Genomic DNA, 20859 nt, shown 5'->3' on the forward strand with positions numbered 1-20859 from the left:
AGACAGGGACAACATTGACTGACTCGTGAAATACAGATATATTTCTCCAGAGCAGCATACATAAGCACAAGCAGAGGGGTATTTTTAAAGAAAAATTAAAAGGAAGATAGATTTTCAGTTTATGTTCATCTTTGTTCTACAAAGCAAAAGAAAAGGGCCATTTCCACACAACTTACCGGCCTCTGGAGCATTGCGCAAAACATGCAGAAGATAGCATTTTCTCGTGTGAAATTGCGCCTGGAAGATGCGATGTCGCGCAAAACTCCAGGATGATACCATCTTCCTAGCGTGATTTCGTGCGAGAACATGCTATCTTCTGCGTGTTTTGCGAAACGCTCTGGAGGCCGGCAAGTCGTGTGGAAACGGCCAAGGACCGCTCTGAATAAATCAGACCCATCAAAGATGAAATCAACCTTCAGCCAAACATCCAACCTTGTAACGTGATACATGAAAAATCACAGATCCTGCCAAATTCACAAGTGACATCAGGTTCCCTGACTTTTGTATTTGTGCAAAAGACCTCTCTATGAGCCAAGCTACAAGTGACGCCTGACACAGGTTGGACACTTGTCAGCTTCCCTCAAGTTTTGATGGGAAATGTAGGCATCCTGGTCTTGCAGCTGTAATAGAGAGCCAAGCTGTAAAACCAGGACACCGACATTTCCCATCAAAACTTGAGGGAAGCCGACAAGTGTCCAACCTGTGTAAGGCATCACTGGTAGCTTGAGTTTTCCTTTATTAAATTTCTGCACCATGTGGCTTGGGAAGACAGAGGAACAGGGCCACAGGGAAAGCTGGAACCCCCCTTTTCTTTCTGTTTAATACATGGGTGTGATTTCTCCCCTTGTTTTTGCTGGCATTCTGAAATGGTTTGTTTCTTTCAGGGGATTGTGCATGATGCACCATTAATGGAGTTAAATAGCATTAAAAGTTGGATCCATTTAAGCAGAAGAATTTGCCCTGAGGACTTTTTCAAGCTGAAACGGCAAATCTGTGGCCTCTCTAGCAAGGACAGAGAGTTTACCTCTGAAGGTGTAGCATGTTTCATGCTCAGGAAATGAGTTTTCAGAGGCAAATATTTGCCACCAAAATTATCCTATGACGATGGCACGAGGTGTCGGCGCTCAGTTGGGGCATCCAAATTTGGAAAAGGCTGAGGTCAGAGGAAGAGTCGCGGCAAGCATCGCCACAAACCACGAGCACGTTGAACGGAAGCACATCAGCTTGAGAACGTGAAGCAAGATCGAGGCTATTAATGTCCAGCCGTCAACTGGTTACTGTTGTAGCCATAAAGCAAAAAAATAAAAATAAAAAAGGGAACTTGAACCTCACAAAAAAAAACCTGGGGTGGGATTTGAATGTCAGATGTAGAAACAAATGGGTCACAAGGAGATCCTAAGGAGAAACTTGGAGCAGAAGTCTAATACAGTTTTCTGTTTCCATCTGTGGGCGAGAAGATATTTGTGGTAATTTCCTAAGCAGGAAATGGAGGCTAAATCCCTCCCCTCTTGTTTGACGCCAGCATCTGCTATTTAGAGGTACACTGCCTCTCAACAGAGAGGCTCTTCTAGCATTCTTGGCTGATAGTTATTCCTCCACGGATCCAATGAGTTCCATATATTATTGCATGTTGCATGAAAAAATGATTTCCTGAAGCTGCTGCCAATGAATGAGTGACACACACCCCACCCTCGTCACACACAATAGTCTTATACTATGATAGAGGAACATTCTCTCTCAACACATAAATGTATAACCCTTTGGTTCATAAAGGCAATATTTTATGGATGTTTTTGTTTTTGTGTGTGCGTAGCTTCTTTCTTGCTCAAATATCGTTAGGGGGTGGAGGTGGTAAAAAGCTGGTGCAAGTTCATTGGCTAAGATATTGAATTTATATACCAGGAAGTTTGGGTTCAAATGTTGTGTCACTGGATGTTTAGGATAGCTACTTCTGGCTTGAGAAATTCTTGGAGACTTGGGAGCAGTTCTTAGGGAAGATGGAATATAGGAAGGGGAGGCAGTTCCCCCCCTTCTTTGATGTCGCTTCCTCTCATCCAAATTCAAATTTTAAATTTAAATTTCCTACTTCATATAATTTAACTTTAAAAAAACCCTCTCAAAATTGTCTTAAGATTTTTCTGAGTATCAAGGAGAAAAATCCATCCGTCAGTTTCTCTTAGTCTCTATGGAAGGCCATACAGTCTCTAGAAGAAATGAAAATACTAGAGCATCCACTGTCTTTAGCCTAAATAGGAATTCCGTAGTGTGGAATGGCTCTCTGCAAACAGAAAACCAGCACTGCAAGCAAAAAGAAAAAGTATTACTTTTCTCCCTGCTATGCTTTTATTCGCAGTAGATGGGGTCAAAAGATCTCCCAGAATTACAGCTGATCTCCAGACCGATCAGTTGCCCTGGAGAAAATGGTTGCTTTGGAGTGGTCACTATGGCATTATAACCTGCTGAGCTTCAGCCCTTCCCCAAACCCTCACCTTAGCAGACTCCGCCTCAAAAATTTCCAGGTATTTCCCAATCTGGAGCTGGCAACTCTAGCGGAGTATTTTTTTCTAAATGCACAAAAGTATTGAAAAACTAGAACCCACTCCGCAAAAAACTGGATTAGTACAGTGTACTTTCCCAGTTCTCTTGAATGGGAGAACCAGGTCCCAGTGAAGCTTAGTCTTTCTACATGAGATACCTAGGCGTGTGTTCATCAAGTGTAGTGGGATGCCATGTTAGCTGGGAAGCATAGTTTAAAAAGATAGAGCTGGCAGAGATCACTCCGCAGAGGGTCTGTTAATTTCATCTTCACCTCCCAGAAGGCTCCGTCAGTTTCACCTCTCCAGTCTAATACTGTGTGGGATCACAAACAGAGGGCAGTCGGGAATGGAAATGGGCTGGAGCTGCCTTCCAGAGCCGGGCCTGGACCTGGAGAGGTTATAATGGGCTGAAGTTTCCCTTCTGGCATTTCACAGCCCCTTCACACAGCTCCAGTGTATAGCAAAGCCTTTGTCCTGCTGTCGGCTCTGTCTTTTTAAACTACCTTTCCCGGCTAACATTGCATGTCCCGACACGTGTTCTTCACGTGACAGATGTCTCGTGTAGAGAGACGCTCAGTTTGAAGAGCCAGTTATAAATAAGCTGATATAAAAACATGGCTTATGGCCATAACCTTCTTCCCAACCTTAAAAACGCTTCCAGGGTTTCTGCTTCTAAGGCTCAGCCCCCACCCCTGCCCCTACCATTATGGGGAGAATATTATGGACCTTCCTTGCAGGATGGTTTGTGAGGGTTGCCAAGCAATTCTAAGTTGAGCGTGAAGAATTTTGAATGTTCAAACATGATCAGGATTTTTGTTACTTTTAAAGGATACAAAGATGTAATCGTCCATGAAACGCTTCTTCAGGTTTTCAACAATGGCATCTTCGTTGATTTTGGAGAGAAGGACCATGTCGTCCACCCCACTTTGTTTGACGTTGTGGCTCTGCCAGTGGAATCTTTCCTTGCTGCCCTGTGAGGAGATGATGGAGTGAGAGAAAACTGGTCTGAAAGAAATCAAGAGCTTGACCATTGGGTTGATCTTGAGAACGAGTTCAGTTGGGATCACTGCAGTGGTACGCTGCCTCGGAATATGGAAGTTCCATTTAGTTATTGTAAGAATAGAATTGGCGAGTCAGAGCTAGGAGCAATCCATTCCAGCATCTGGTTTCCAAAAATGAGCAGCTAGATCAAGAGCCTCCAACCTTTTTAAGCTTTCAGACACCCTTGGAATTCTGACATGGGGCGTTGGGCATCACCACAGAATGGCTGCCACACAATCCCACAACAAAATGGCTGACACAGGAGATGGCGACAACCCCACACTGTCATAAAGTGAGGTTATGCATAATTCTAATGTAACTCTCAACAGGGGAAGGTTCTTCCCATTCTTTATCCCTAGCATCCGGCATGCAGTCATTTAATTAAAAGAGTTCCATCTCATCTTTTCCTCAAAACCGACTGTGCAATCCTAAACAGAGTTACTCCAGTCTAAGCCCGTTGATTTCAATGGGCTTAGACTGGTGTAACTCTTCTTAGGATTGCACTGTAAAAGTATGTTACCTCAGAAACCCGAGGTTCCTCTGAAGGATAAGCAACAGGAAGCATTTCTTCACATCATTCTCTCATGGAACTCACCGCCAAGGTAGAGCCACTGGTTGCTTTAAGGGAGGACTAGATGAAGTCCATCCATCTATTAATATTGGCCATGAGGACTAAAAGGAAACTCCATGTTCAGAGGCAATGTAATGTCGCTGGGGCTCCATGCTGTGTTTGTTTCCCAAAGACATGGGCCTGGCTGCAGCTGGAGGCTGGACTAGGTGGACCCTTAATTGATCCCGCAAACACATTTCTTCTATTCTCATGCCCCTCCTTTTCAGATATCACACCTAACAGCTCTAGATAGATATATCCTCCACTATTGTGGTGGATTCTTCTTAAAATCAAAACCTAAGCTCGGTCCCATCGTGTGGCAGGGAGTTCTACAAGTTACTGGCATTATAAGCCATTTTTTTGGTCTCTTCTTGGCCTTCTATTGACCAGTTTCCCTGGGTGACACAGTCCTATGACAGAGGGAGAAAAATGTCTCACCTATAATCCCTGCACTTTTCTCATCTAGGTTTAGAATTTGTTTTTAAAAAATATTTAGGTGCGCATTCTCTTTCACTTCCTAATACACAGTCCTGCTTTCTTCGGGTCATTTTAAAAAAAATCCCCTCCAGTATGATAGTTTCAGGTTGGTTTGCAGAAGAAGAGCAAGATTTGAGTCTCGTAGCCACTTAAAGACCAATGAGATATCCAGGGTCAAAGCTCCCTTCGTTAGATATAAGTAGGAACAGACATCCCTGAGCCTTTATATTTGAGTCAGAAGATGATGATGGTAACAACAACATTCGATTTATATACCTCCCTTCAGGACAACTTAATGCCTACTCAGAGCGGTTTACAAAGTATATCATTATCTCTACAACAAAACACCCTGTGAGGTGGGTGGGGCTGAGAGAGCTCTGAGAGAGCTGTGACTGACCCAAGGTCACCCAGCTGGCTTCAAGCCAAGGAGTGGGGAATCAAACCCAGTTCTCCAGATCAGAGTCCTGCCACTCTTAACCACTACACCAAACTGGCTCTCAGGTGGGAGGGATGTTGCAAAGAAAGGAGTCAGGATGCAAATTGTACATTTGCATCCTCACTCCCTTCTTTGCAACACCCCTCCCACCTTCCAGCTAGGATATTAGGGCTCAGAGATCTCTGTATCTACTTGTATCTGATGAAAGGAGCTTTGACCCTGGAAATCTTGTTGGTCTTTAAGATGCTACTAGACTAAAATATTGATCCGCTGTGATATTTGCAGCTCCTGCTACTAAACCAATCAATACTGTATGTCAGGATGTCTCCCGTCATACTTTGCAAGGCCTGTTTGATTTTGTGATGTTAGAAACTGCCTGGGATGTAGCTGCCTGCGGTTCTCTCTTTCGCCTGGGAAGGCCTCATGGCCTTGGAGTTACTCACACATCATCTCTGCTGTGTTCTGCTGTTCATCTATTAAACTTGGCTAACTGTTCTCTGAAGGGGGAGTGGGGATGGGGCGGGGCTTAGAATGCTGTATGCGTTACATGCTTGTAGAGAAACACCATTCCTGGCAAAGAATGTAATAGGGAATGCACTAGCAGCTTATCAAATAAAATGCTGCAGTTCCTGGACTCATGCAGTGAAGTCTTTGAGGGCCAAGCTAGAAGTGACAAGTTACACTTGAATGGCAAGTGAACAGACTCACATGTATTCCTCCCTGTTCAGTTGCGCTCCACTTGCACTCCACTCAATCAGATTCACATGTATTCCTCCCTGTTCACTTGTGCTCCACTTGCACTCCACTCGATCAGACTCAACTGTATTCCTCCCTGTTCACTTGCACTCCACTTGCACTCCACTCGATCAGACTCATGTGTATTCCTCCCTGTTCACTTGCGCTCCACTTGCACTCCACTCAATCAGACTCACGTGTATTCCTCCCTGTTCACTTGCGCTCCACTTGCACTCCACTCGATCAGACTCATGTGTATTCCTCCCTGTTCACTTGTGCGCCACTTGCACTCCACTCGATCAGACTCACATGTATTTCTCCCTGTTCACTTGTGCTCCACTTGCACTCCACTCGATCACTACGTGGAATACACGTGAGTCTGTTCACTTGCCATTCTAGCTTGGCCCTGAGAGTTACTTGGTAGAGCCTTACACTGTAATGCTCTTGTATGGATTGATGATGCAGCTGCGTTTGGAATACAGTTGTGTTCTCCCAGTTGCAAAGGCGGTATTGGACTTCTGGAACTGCGGCCAAAAAGGGCAAACAAAAAGACGGAGGAGCCTTCCCTAACAGGAGAAAAGGCTACAAAATCAACAATGTCCACTGGCTCTGATGGCTTTAAAAGGGAGTTCAAGTGATTTATGGAGGATATGGCTATGGCTGGCACTTAGCTGTGATAGCTGCATGGGACCTCCAAGTTCAGAGGCTGATTTTGGTGGTTGGAGGCTGGACAGCAGTCAGCAGGGGAGGTCCATTGTCCGTGGGCCCTGCTCGTGGGCTCCCTGCAGCATTTGACTGGCTGAGAACAGGACTAGACGAACCGTCAGCCTGGTCCAGCCAGTGGGGCTACTCTTACTCTTTCATGCTGATGGCAGAGAGTGCATTGCTAGGAAGAAGAAGGGTGGGACTGAGGGTGTTTTTGGAGGATGAGTAGAGAAAAGAAGGAACCCAGAGAGATGGATGGGGAGGGCAGGAGATGAGGACCTCCACAGGGGGCCGTACTGCTTTGGTTTGCCTTCTGAAGCCCAGGGTTTAGGAGTGGCAGTTAGGGCCCTTCCTGGCATCAAGGCAGAGACCACCCACTGGCCTGCAATTTATCTTCTGGCTATATCTAGTGTTGCCAGGTCCCTCTTATCTCCCGCCAGGAGGTACAGACAGCTGGCACTTACCTCGTGCCATTCACAAGGGTCCTGTTCACGCACGCGCCCCGGAGCTGACACAAGGACGTCACTTCCAGTAGTGACGTCATTGCATCAGCTGTGTGAGCACTACCGCGCTCAGGACGGGGGCTATTCTGCCCATTTGGGGCCCAAATCAGCCCCAAACGAAGCGCGGAACGCTCCCATGGCTGGTGTGACGACGTCACATCCCAAAGTGACGTCACCGTGCCTGTTGGGAGTGTGTGAGCGGCACGTTTCCAGGGTTTCTGCCCATGGCAGGCAACCTCAGGGAGCTTGCCACCTCCCGCCGACCACTGGTGGGTCGGTGGGCAAGGTGGCAAACCCCCAGGACTTTGCTCACCACTGGCGGGTACCTGGGAACCCTAGGTATACCTGATCCTTAGGCCAGGCTGGCACCCCTTCTGCATCATAGTGCTATCTGGAAGGCAGACTGCACAGAGGCCAGCCAGAGACCCCACTCCTGCTTCCCCTGTTCTTGGTGCATCATTTCTCCATTTTCCTCTTGGTGGGTGGTGCGACTGCCTCTCTAATAAATTCAGCTGAGAAATAGACACAGTGGGGAGTCAGGAAACAAAGTTTCCCTACAGCTAATCAGGCAAGGCGCAAGTACCCTGCACAAAAACAATTCCCACACGAGCCTAACGAGTACTTGCACAGTATGGTTGTATGCTAAAGGAGTTCTGGACACACAAGCCGCAAAGAATAGCTGGCCAGGGGGATTTCTCATGCATTTCATTTCTCTGCAGACGAGACGGTCCCACTGGAGCTATTCCTTGTTTTAACAGGTGTTCAACAGCAGATTTTTATTAGGCAGGGGGATTTCAATTCCTTTTTTCAGATAGACTGAGACAGTACAGATGCATTACACAATGTGCAGAATTGAGGGGGCGGGATGGAAAGAGCACAGTTGTCCATTCTTTTGTGGATTCCTCATTTTGCCTTAAATTGGTTGCAGAGACTGGTGTTACTGAAGAGAAAGCGACAAACCAGCCCATGGAATTTGGAGCTGGCTGGTTCAAGTGCAAAGTCCTAGGAGCTTTTTGATCTTTGAGGAAACAAAACACAAGTCTTGCTGTAGCCCAATAGGAGATAGAGGCATGTTTGTACATTTGATGTTCCAGAAGGAACCCTTTTATCTTTTCATTAAAGGACTTTGAGTCGGAGCTTCTCTGAATACCTTTTAGGAGATGTTTTTATCACCGCTGACTGCTCAGATTATAAAGAAAATGGCTTCAAGGCCAAAAGAAGGGGGAAGGGGTCCATTTTTGAATAGAGACATACTGCTTGGATGTCTTCGTGCAGTTTGATGGCTGCCCATGAACCTAGCTAATTTTGCCACCAGCTTGTTTGATCTTGAGTACATAGGTGCAAAAAGCAAGCAACGTATTCGATATTCACCATTTTAAAAATGCATCTTACCAGGGCTCATTTCGAGGGGGAATGCGCAGGAACGCAGTTCTGGCAGTTCCCCAAAGAGGTCACATGTCAGGTGGCCCTGCCCAGCTGATTCTTGGCTGTTTTGGGCCCGTTTCAGCCTGGATTGGGGCCAAAATGGCCCATATCGGGCCTCTGACGGGTGGTGGATCACTCTCCTGCTCAGCAGTGGCCCAATCCTGACCATTTTGGGCCCCTTTTCGGCCATTTTCAGCCGCTTTTTGCCATTTTGGGCCCAATTTTGGCCCTGAATGGCCAGGATTGGTTCCAAAACAGCCAGGATAGGTGATGTCAGGGGGTGTAGCACATGCAAATCAGTTATGCTAATGGAACACTTCCAGTGGTGGCAAGGGGTGTGGCATATGCTAATGAGTTATGCTAATGAGTTATGCTAATGAGTTTCTTCAGCTCTTTTTCTACGAAATGACCCCTGCATCTGACTAAGTAGGTGCAAAGAGCGCGTGAAATGGAAATGATTCTGTGCTTGGCAATAAGGACATTTTAATTCTCCAGCCATGACCTTGAGGATGTGTGCCTCTTCTTTGGTAACTACGAAGATTGAGTTACTAACAAACATACAAGCTGATCTTGGTATTCTATGGGGCTATTACAGTTGTACAAAGCTGCTTTGCACAGTGCTTGAGAAGATGAGGTGTCCCCATTAGAAACAGAGCCTGAAATTCTCTGTTTAGTTTCAAATTGGAAATACCTCATAGGAAACTAAACAGGCAATTTCAGAGCCAAGCTACAAGTGATGAATTACACTTGTCTGGCAAGTGAACAGACTCATGTGTGATGGTTGTTGTGGGTTTTCTGGGCTGTATTGCCGTGGTCTTGGCATCAGGAACTACAATGCCAAGACCACGGCAATACAGCCCGGAAAACCCACAACAACCATCATTCTCCGGCCGTGAAAGCCTTCGACAATACATCGAACAGACTCATGTGTATTCCTCTGTTCACTTGCCCTCCACTTGTGCTCACTACGTGACCAAGTGGAGTGCAAGTGAACAGGGAGGAATACACGTGAGTCTGTTCACTTGCCAGGCAAGTGTAATTCATCACTTGTAGCTTGGCTCTCAGGCACTGTTTCAGAGCAGAAATGTCCAAATACATACCCCTAGTTCCAAACAGGAGTCTCAGCTGTTATATCAGCCAGACTGCCTGGGGAATGATCCAGTGGCCAAAAATCTCTGCTGCTGATTGAACCTAGGGAAGAAGGTGGTTGCTGCCAGAACCAGCAGTCAGGAATTAACAAAATTTGTGGAAGGGTATGAGCTTTTGTGAGTCACAGCTCACTTCTTCAGATACAGCTAGAATGTGAGTCCTTCTGTTCCTTTATCTTGGTGAGTGGACTGATTTCAGATGCTGAATGACAATAGCCAGTAAATGACAAAAGTTGATGAATAACAATAGAAGGCATGATTGGGTGGGGTATGCAGAGGGGTGTTGGATGTGAAGAAATCAGCATTGGTAATGAGAGAGGAAGCCTAGGTCTTGATTTAACTCGGGTGGAAGCATTGTCTTGAGCTTCATTATCAGTTGCAATTCAGTAGTCTCTCTTTCTAATCTCCCTTTGAAATTCCTCTGCAGGATAGCTGCTACTTTTAGGTCAGCAATTGAATATCCTGAAAGGTTAAAAGGTCCCTGCACTTTTTAAATGTTGTGATTTCTGATGTCAGATTTATGTCTCCAGTTTGTCCAATGTAGACGGTAGAAAGGCATTGCTGACACGTGTTGGCATAAATCACATTGGAGGATGAGCAGGAATATGAACCTGAGATGGTAAGGCTGATGTTGTTGGGTCCACTGATGGTGTTGCTCAGATCTAAATGAGAACAAAGTTGGCATCTTGGTTTGTTGCAGGCCTTGGTACCAGAGTCCATGTTACTGTTAACTAGTTTATCATTGCGTGCGAGTAGTTGTTTTAGGTTAGCAGGCTGACTTAAGTGAGAAAAGGTCGGCCCCCCAGTGCCTGTGCGAGAGAAGTGTCGCAATCCCACATAATGCGTTGAACTGGATTGAATTGTGAGCTGTAGGTGATCACAAGTTGTTATTTTCTTTGGGCTTGTCTTGTAGCAAGCTGTCCCTGGGTGTCATTGTGGCCTTTCCCATCATCTTTCTCACCATGTCAGGGAGATACTCTAGTTGCAAAAATGTGTTGCAAATTCTTTTTCTTTCTTTTTCTTTCTTTCTTTCTTTCTTTCTTTCTTTCTTTCTTTCTTTCTTTCTTTCTTTCTTTCTTTCTTTCTTTCTTTCTTTCTTTCTTTCTTTTTCTTTCTTTCTTTCTTTCTTTCTTTCTTTCTTTCTTTCTTTCTTTCTTTCTTTCTTTCTTTCTTTCTTTCTTTCTGTCATTTATAGTCCGTCTTTCTCACTGAGACTCAAGGCAGATTACACAGTATGAGATTAGTACAGTCAGTATCAAGGACATTTCCACAAACAATGCCATTGGGTAAATAGATACAAGTTTAAAAAGACATCTCTGTCTGAAGGGTTGGAGCAGATGAGACTATAGCGCAGAGCTTGGCTATACACAATGGATTGCTTGATGTGGTTGGGGTGGTAGCTAAAGACGTGTAGATGTTTGCCGATCTGTCGGTTTCCGGTATAATGTGGTACTTATGTGTCCCTTGTGTATCTGTGCTGTGGTGTCAGGAAGTTTATTTCTTGTATAGAGTGTGATTCATAGTTAGATTGATGATGGAGTGGAAGTTGTGGGAAGTCTGGTAAAATCTTTCAAGGACTTCCTTGCCAGGGTTCCTCTGCATACCCCACCCTATCCAATCACGCCTGGGCCGTTTCCACACTACTTATCTTCATCTGGAACGCTGCAGAACGGCGCAAAAAACCGTGGAAGATGGCATCTTCTCACGCGCATTTTGCACGATGTCGCGCAAAACTTGCATGAAAAGACGCGATGTTCCGCGGCGTTCCGGATGAAGGTAAGTAGTGTGGAAACGGCCCTGCTATTGTCATTCACCAGCATTTGTCATTCAGCTTCTGTAATCATACCATTCACCAAGATATAAGGACAGGTGGACTCATGGTTGTATCTGAAGAAGTGAGCTGTGACTCACCAAAGCTCCTACCCTATCACAAATTTTGTTAGTCTTATAGGTGCTGCTGGACTCTTGCTCTTTTCTACTGCTACAAACAAATGCGGCTACCCATCTGGACCAGTCAGGTATTGTTATCCTTTCGTTTTGCACACCTAGGCTTGTGGACCTTTATGTCCTTGCAAAACAAACAGGTGTAGTCTTCCTCGATGGTGACCAGCCCACCAACTTACTTGTGTTCTGTCTGACCAGATGGGGCAGGCTCCAGTGCCGTTCATTCCTGTCTTTCTTCCGGCTTAGCAACCAGCACCACCCCAGCTCCCCCCTGTGAAGTTCTGTCTCTAGAAAAGCCTGGCAGGAAATCTTTTAAGAAGCTCACCTGAACCTCCTGCCCTGCAGCTAAAAAGAAAACTGGCCACAGAGCTTTTCAAGCTGCAGATCCAGATGTACGAAGAAGCCACATCTGGTACTCATAAATGTGAATCACAGTTTTGATATACAGTCACCCTCTTTGTCTTACAGAGCTATGGCAACTTCTGCTGCCCAGGGGGCTTAGAACTCCTCAGTATAAAGAGCTGTTGCCATATCAAGAGAAGGTTCCTGTTCCCAGTTAAACCAAAGGGTATTCAAACCCATTACTACAGCTAAGGTTACCAGCTTCGAGTTGGGAAAATCCTGGAGATTTTGGGGGGTAGAGCCTAGGGAGGGTAGAGTTTGGGTGTGAAGAGGGGAGAGATGTCAGCTGGGAATAACGTCATAGATTCCACCCTCCCAAACTGCCATTTTCTGCATTGGAAGTGATCTCTGTAGCCTAGAAATGCATTGTAATTCTGGGAGATCTCCAGGCTCACCTGGAAGTTGGCAACCCTAACTACAACTGCTGAAAGGGTAATAAGATGTTTGTAGTCAGTGCTGTCCAAGTTGGGTTCCGCAACAAAATAAGGAAACCTTCAAGGATCTCTGCTCCTTTAGCAGAGGAGTTAGCCGTGTTAGTCTGTGGTAGCAAAATCAAAAAGAGTCCAGTAGCACCTTTAAGACTAACCAATTTTATTGTAGCATAAGCTTTCGAGGATCAATTTCTCTTCGTCAGATGCATGTTACAGAGACTGGTCAAATATAGAAGAGGAAGAAGGAGAAGGGGAGGAGAGAGAAGAGACAATTGCGGGGGAGGGGGACCACAGATCTCTTTGTCAGATGCATCTGGCAGGGAGAGCTGTGGTTATCGAAGGCTCATACTGCATTGGAATTGGATGGTCTAGCTGTTTGGCTGCTCCAAACTAACAGGGCAAACTCCTTTGAAGCCAACTGATACACACACCAAAGGGAGATGTTTACATATACTAGCAAAGGAATGTTTTGGTTGCACCCTCCCCCGCCCCCCCTAATTGCCTCTTCTCTCTCCTCCCCTTCTCCTTCCTCCTCTTCTATATTTGACCAGTCTCTGTAACATGCATCTGATGAAGAGAACTTGATTCTCGAAAGCTTATGCTACAATAAAATTGGTTAGTCTTAGAGGTGCTACTGGACTCTTTTTGATTTTGCTCCTTTAGCAGGTGCAGATGATTACGCTTTAGATTAGTGGCACAACAGCTCTGCCTCAGGGCCAAGCTTGAAGTGACGAATGACACTTGAACGGCAAGTGAACAGACTCACGGGTATTCCTCCCTGCTCACTTGCACTCCACTTGCACTCATCGAGTGGAGTGCAAGTGGAGTGCAAGTGAACAGGGAGGAATACACATGAGTCTGTTCACTTGCCATTCCAGTGTCATTCGTCACTTCTAGCTAGGCCCTCAGAGACACGAGGTCTCTGCCAAACGTGTCTCAAGCCTTCCTTGGTGCAGATGATCAAAGAGGGCCCGAAATCAACAGTCCTGGCAGCAGCTGACAGATGAACACTGCAATGGCTGAAAAGTTGTCCTGTGGGGACAGGAAGAAGGGTTGCTGAGTCATACCGGGTGACTCCCTTTCAAGCAACACTTGTCGTAGGCCATGCCCCCAAGGGACAAAATCAAACAGAAAGTCCTGGAGGAGGCTACACTAAAACTCTCCTACTGAGGCTTAGGTTGGTTTATTCAGAAGTAAATCCCATTTTATTCAGTGGGTCCTCCTCGCAGCTTTGAGGGTTGCAGAAGTCTGGATTTTTAAAGCTCATACAGCAGCAATAGGCCACACCACCGTCTTCTCACATAATAGGAAGGAGCCTCTGGAAAGGAATTTTATGCCCCTCTCTGGAAAATGTGCTTTCTTTCACACCCATGCCCTGCTTGACAGCGGGCACCTCCCCTCCTTCCCCTGCCCAGCTCTTCTGCCTCAGCAGGAGGAGATGGGCATGTGACAATTCAGCAGACCAGACTGCAGCACATGCCAATTAAATTTCCTCCAGAGAGATTTGACAAGGCAGAAGACGGGTTTTTTTGCATTCTGTGAATTGTATTGATTGTCACATGGGGAGGGAAGATGGCTGTGTGGCATAATGGTTTCAGCAATGTGAGCAGGGCTTCAAAATCCTGGCCCTCCCAGCCTGGGTAGGGGAACTTTGACCAGACGGAGCAGGCCTTTGTGCCCCCCCCCTTCTTTCTGTCTTTCAGCCCAGCCAGCCTCCCTTTGCAGGAGGCTATTCTGGGTCCAAGAAGAGCTTAACTGCAAAGGAAAGCAGGAGGTACATCCCATCTTTCCGCTGTGCATTCTTAAATCCAGTTTGGGAAATTTGTGGAGATTTTGGGCTGGAGCCTGAGGAGGGGAGGGGAGAGACCTCGCTGGAGGTGTGGCACCATAGAGGCCACCCACTGAAGCTGTAATTTCCTCCAGAGGATCTGATCTCTCCAGTCCAGAAATCAGACTCGTCATTCCAGGAGAAACCCACCTGGAGGGTGGCAACGCTAGTTTGTCTTGCTGGCCCTTTGGGATGGAGTTGTGGAGCCCACGAGGAGAGGCTTCAGATACTTTCGTTTCTTCCCTTACAGGTTGCAATTGAAGCTTCATGTTCTTCCTAGGATGGCTCTGAAAGAAGCCTTTCTGTTTGGGCCCCGAGTTCAAGTCTCAGTTGAGTGACATTAGCTCCCTTCTGGTTTTCTGTTTCTACTCCCAGCAATAATCTTGTTGAACTGGAACCTCCTGTTCAATGTAGTCTTGAAGAAGAGACGTGAACCAGGGACAGCCTGACCTGGCAACAGATGGCTTTGAAGCCAGAACCTGTTCCTCTCTGAAATCATTCCAGATGCTAGGACTTTTTTCTGCCAGGTTTTCCTAGGCACTTCTATTCAAACCATTGTCGTCCTGGTTAAAATCAACCTTAAAAAGCTAAAGCCAAGCCTCTGGGATATTGAGCCCCCAACTTTAGAGCTCTAAAACCATCGAGGCCTGAAGTTCTTGAGCGGAGCCAGGCAAGAGACCATTGCCGGAGGCTCCAGTTTCAAACAGTGCAACATTAAGCATGAAAGGCCTTGAAAATGTGGCTGTGGCAGCCCACCTTCTTCCCCGCCCCATTAGCAGACCTTCAAGAATCTTCCACAGAGCCAAGCTACAAGTGATGAAGGACACTTGAACGGCAAGTGTACAGACTTATGTGTATTCCTCCCTGTTCACTTGTGCTCCACTTGATCAGTACAGGGAGGAATACACGTGAGTCTGTTCACTTGCCATTCAAGTGTCCTTCGTCATTTGTAGCTTGGCCCAGAGACTCCAGGTTGCATGGAGTTCCCAGCTTCCAGGTGGTGGCTGGAGATTTCCTGGAATTACAACTTATCTCCAGGCCACAGAGATCAGTTGCCCTGCAGAAAACAGCTTCCTTGGAAAGCAGACTCTATTCCCTTTTACCCAACTGAGGTCCCTCCCTTCCTCCAATCCCGATTTTGAGGGAAAGGACTGGCAAAGAGAAATAAAGGAAGGTGAGCCGGGGTCATTTCGGTAACACTTTGGGCACCCTGGGAGTCTCCTTTTCATTCCAAAAATATTTGTGGGTGAACATTTGATTTATTTAATTTATATTCTGCCCTCCTCACGAATGGGCTCAACAAGATCATAAATACAGACTATTCAGTTCAATAAAACATCACCCAAAATGGCAGCTATATTTTCTTGACCCCAGCCAACACACCCTGCAGGGTAGAGGAGGTAACCAGATAAACCAACAGACTAAACGGTGGGAACTAGAGCAGGGGATTGTATTACCCCCCTCACGCACCTCTAGTATGTGTGTAGTGTATGTGTTCATTTGTTTTTAAGGTAGGGTTGCCACAACTAATTTCCCGCCTACAGAGATCACTTCCCCCGGATGAAAGAGATGCAGAGGAGTCAGCTGTGTTAGTCTGTAGTAGCAAAATAAAAAAGACTCCAGTAGCACCTTTAAGACTATGGCAGCATCAGAGGGTGGATTCTTTAGCATTATATCCTGCTGAGGTCCCGCCCCTTCACAAGCCCCGCCCACTCTACGTTCCACCACCAAATCTCCAGGAACTTCTCAACCTGGAGTTGGTAACGCTATTTTAAGGAAACAGTTGTGCAAAGCAGCTTGTACTGAAAATAAAACCAACGGTGAAATCTGTAACACTAGAATTTGGGCAGTAGATTCAAGACAGGAAGAGGAAGTTCTTTACACAGTCACAGAACTAACTTGGGGAACTCGCAGCCACAAGATGTAGCTATGGCAACGAGGCTTTAAGAAAGGACTAGAAAACAGATCCACCCACGGCTATTAGCTGTTATGGTTAGCAGGAACCCCCATGTTCAGAGGCAGTATACCTGTTTGGCCTCTGATCACTTGCTTGTAAGGCCTTTCCCCTGTTGAAAACAGGATGCTAGAATGAGATGGTCCATTGGTCTGATCCAACAGGGTTTATTTTATACTCCCTTACACATTAGCTTTCTATATGCAAGGAAAGTTTGGCAGTTAAGCGGAACCATTTTTTTCCAGCACAGTGCAAATTTAAAAACAACACAATTCAAATTCCATTCCCCTCCTGCCTTCACAAAGCATCTTCTAACTTTTGCATGCTGCAAGAAGCCATTTCCTCTGAGGTTTGGCACTGCGGCCTCCAGAGCTTCAGTTAAAAGGAAGGGAGAAAAGGGAACCAGGGGGAAAAAATTGCGAAAACCACTCAGGCATTTCCTGGGACACCGTTTCAAAAGCCTGCACCACAGGGCCAGCCAGATGCCCAATTCTCTTCCCAAAGAGTGCATCACTCAAAAACTGAATCTCCGCCCTCTATAATGAACATTCCTCCTTCAATGAGGGTCTCTGCATGAGTCTCTGTTCTGGGCTTGCTTTCTTCAAAGGCCCCTTGCCTCCCCCAGCTCCACCAACAGGTGAAACAAGATTTCTTTTGTCACATGAGTTCCGTGCCAGGAAGAGAGGCACCCTTTTTTTGTGGTTCAGCAACGCAGATATGGGTAATTGATGTGGGAGGCCTGATCTTCATTGAGAGCCGTAAACCTGCATGTGTGGTGCGTTCAGACTGCAGGTGGAGACTCCCTAACCTGAATGTCCTTCCATACAAAAAAGATGTTACATCCCCAAGGCACAAAAAAGGGTTCTTTCTGCTACCTTTTTACACGCAAGGGATTTGACTTTGCATATCACAGCAATTCTCATGCTATGGATTGGGATGCAAAAGTAGGTCATAACTTTCTTGTAAGGGAATCACGGGGCCAGCAGCGAGGGGCAGAGGGTGAGGTGGGATGTGAGAAATAGAGCGGTCTCTTTCCAAGTGAGTCCCAAACCGAACAATAAGTGTAGAAGCTGGTCCCACTCCAAACATGTGGAGGATCACTAATACAAAACACCATGCCAGCATAGCCCCCGCCCCTCGCCCCACAGTTGTACAGTCAAGAAACAGGCTGACTATCTTAGTAGAGTCAATTCCCCCAACAAGAAAAGGCAGTAAGTTCATTTATTGTTGACTGGAAACCCCTTATTAGACTTTTTGCACAAAACAGATAATAACGATTTGATGAGCTGTGGGCTTGCGGAATAAGGAGTTTGGACATTAGAAAAAAAGAGAGCTTTTCTTTGTGACATAAGAGAGAATTTGATCATTATATTTGTCATGGAGAAAATTAGAAGCCTCTTTCGAGCTTAAGTTTTTTTGGTTTTTTTTCTTTTGTTTTGTTAGACTTTTTTGTTGGTTAGTTGCTACTTTTTGTTTTGTTATTCTCTATATAGTTGTCTTTTTTTGGTCGTGTGTTATTTCCTTTATATAAAATTCTTAATAATAATAAAAAAGAGAATCACCAAAGAGTCAATTCCCCCAATCCTCTTTCGTTCCTGTGTTTCTCGGGTTGTCACTTCCAAAAGTAATTAAAGGGTGTACTTTTTATACTGTCTTGACTCCTACAGAATGCCTGGTGGCCTACGTTTTTCTCCGTTCCTTCCTTTTAGCTTCACAGCTGCACTGTAATGTAGGTTAGGCTGAAAGACAGTGACTGACATGCGGCTTTACTGAGAGAAGATTTAGGTCCGGCTCACTATAATCAAAGTCTAACACTCAAACCATTACATTATGGTTTGTACAAAATAGGACCTGGATACAAATTTTGTTCTGATCTTATCTGCACCTTTGAAACCATAGCTTTTTGGAATATTCTTAACTGATAGCTTTCTCAGGGCCAAGCTAGAAGTGACAAATTACACTTGAATGGCAAGTGAACAGACTCACATGTATTCCTCCCTGTTCACTTGCGCTCCACTCGATCATGTAGTGATCGAGTGGAGTGCAAGTGAACAGGGAGGAAAACATTCAGGGCTTTTTTTCTGGGAAAAGAGGTAGTGGAACTCAGGACCTCACAATGACATCACTTTGGGTCAGCTGGAACAAGGGGGGAGTTTTTTAAAGTTTAAATTGCCCTCAGCGAAAATGGTCACATGGCCGGTGGCCCCGCCCTCTGATCTCCAGAGGGGAGTTTAGATCGCCCAATCTAAACTCCCCTCTGTCTGGAGATCAGGGGGCGGGGCCACTGGCCATGTGACCATTTTCAAGAGGTGCTGGAACTCCGTTCCACCGGGGTCCCGCTGAAAAAAAGCCCTGAATACATGTGAGTCTGTTCACTTGCAATTCGAGTGTAATTCGTCACTTCTGGCTTGGCCCTATGTGGCCATAAGTGATGATGGTTCAATAACGGGACCTCCATATTAAGGGGCAGCTTATCTCAGAGTAAGCAAAGATGTTTGTTCGAAACATAAAAAGAGCATCTGATAATGGTACTTTCTCTCCATCAGGCTGTGTTTGTGAAATCTCAAGAATATCTGACTGGGTACTGTTATATGAGAGAATTGGACCACTGTCTACCTACTTTAGTGTTTCAACTGTGACCAGGCTTTGGGATGCCAGCAAGGGAAGCACAATGCTAATAGCCAGCATCTGGTCTTTGAGGGGTAGACTGCCCGGAACTGTGGAGGCTCTTAGCCATCCGCAACAAGTGTTTTCAGCCCAAACCCCATAGAACCAGAGCTGGGGTAATTTGCAAAAGGTTAAAAGGATGTGTTCGACAATTCAAGTTCAAATTAAGGTCATCCTTAACAACAATAGAAAGTAATAAGTTGGTGGCCTTCCTCCCCCCAAGAGTGCCATCATTTATAAAAACAGGATGCAAAGATTTCATATGCTGCACCCCCTGCTCCCACACCTGTTTTTGGCTTCACTGGCACTTACCATGGCTGCTCTCCGGCGTGGCAAGCTCCACCCCACCACCACCAAGACGGTCAGGCACCAGAACAAGTCACTGAATCCCTCCGGGAGCCATAGCTGTGCCCCCAATGGGAGAGTTTGGTCTGTTGCACTTGCAACAGCAGAGACAGCAGTGACAGACAGAAGTGCAACCACATAGCCTCGAGTGAGTTCCTCTATCCACCTCCCCCTGCGCCTCCTCACTTCCTCCTTTGGGGCTGAGTGGATGGGGGTGGGTAGGTGATGAGTAGAAGATGCAGGAGCAGCCCAAATCTGAATGCCAGCCATAATTTTAAAGCTCGGTGAATTAGTTTTTAAAACATTCACAATAGATTCTTTAAACACTCAGGCTACCAGCTCTCAATAAGGTTTTGAGTAAAAGAAACCAAAAATGTTGACGTGGTGCACTAAATACATTGAAACCACGATGAATCAGGGAGAAAAACTAATATGCAAGTTGGGGTTTTGTGCATTTTGAATCTATCCTGTTAAAGAGCGGCATGCAGAATGGCAATATGCTGCTTTTAAAGGTTACAAAATCCACGGTAATTAAACAGCCCCATAAAAAAATAATTAAGATCCCAATTATTTGTTGTATTGAGTGGGAAGCAGGGAAGACTCTGATACTGGTTGGCTGAACTTCCGATTCAGAATAGAATGTTCAGCTACACATAGAGCAAAGGAGTTTGCAGTTCGCTTTCTGGGAGGAAAAGGGAAGTTGTCAGTTTGGCTAGGAAGAAAGTGAATGACTAAGGAGGACCAGATTTTCCGAATTTGTTTACTGCTTTGTCTTGCTTCTTCTGAATCCTAGTTTAACTATAGAAAACTAAAATGGATTTAAAATTAATTTTAGACTTTAAAAAACTGAATTGAAAAGTGATGAAAATGCCGGCCTAGAATCTGAGACACTCAGCTTCAAATTCCCATTGTGCTGTAAAGCATGTCATGTGAACTTGTGCTAGTCTCTCTGTCTCAGCCTAACCTTCCTTACAGGGCTGATGTGCGGATAAAATAGAAGAGCACAGCATAATGTATGCCACTTTGTGGAAAGGCAGAGTAGGGATTGCAGATCTGTTAATGAATCGAAATGACTTTACTGCAGTTTTTTATCCATGTATCGGCTAATGTAGCAAAAGTACACAATTACAGCGAACAGCTCAGGATTCTGTCCCAAATGCACAACTAAAGATATTTAATGTATTGGTCCATTTCGGCAATGACACTCTCAATTTGGTGCACCAAAATGTGCGCTATATGCCATAAAGTTGCTTCTGACTTACGGTGACCCTATGAATGAATGAACACCCAAATGTCCTGTCATTAACAGACTTGCTCAGACCTCACAGACCAGAGGCTGTGGCTTCAATCCATCTTGTGTGGGGTCTTCCTCTTTTTCTACCACTTTCCACTTTTCCTAGCATTATTGTCTTTTCCAGAGAGTCTCGTCTTCTCATGATGTGACCAAAGTATGATAGCCTCAGTTTAGTTATTTTAGCTTCCGACTCCAAAATGTCTTCAGACTGAAGGGACTTGGCATAAAACTTCATATGAAAGTCTCTAGCACCCCCTGACATGGGAATTCAGCCAACTGTGCCTTTGATTGCCAATACGCATGGCAACTTGCCAATTCTCAGAAGCAGTAGCTGGAGACTGGTGTGGTTGGAGAAATCGAATGTCTTTGATTGGAGC

General features: G+C 45.6%; 1 protein-coding gene across 1 annotated transcript in view; it reads right to left on the minus strand.

Moving 5' to 3' along the window:
• The window catches only part of MYO1F (myosin IF), a 79171-nt gene extending 59899 nt beyond the window's left edge, over window positions 1-19272 (minus strand). The window contains exons 1-2 of the mRNA XM_054980238.1: window positions 19156-19272; window positions 3371-3508 (exon numbers count right to left, since the gene is read on the minus strand). Of these exons, the coding sequence (XP_054836213.1) occupies window positions 3371-3508; window positions 19156-19158 (141 nt within the window). The 5' untranslated portion in view covers window positions 19159-19272. The remainder of the gene's footprint in view (window positions 1-3370; window positions 3509-19155) is intronic.
• Between the last annotated feature and the right edge of the window lie 1587 nt (window positions 19273-20859).

This window comes from Eublepharis macularius, chromosome 5, assembly GCF_028583425.1.
Source record: "Eublepharis macularius isolate TG4126 chromosome 5, MPM_Emac_v1.0, whole genome shotgun sequence".
NCBI classification, from domain to species: Eukaryota; Metazoa; Chordata; class Lepidosauria; order Squamata; family Eublepharidae; genus Eublepharis; species Eublepharis macularius.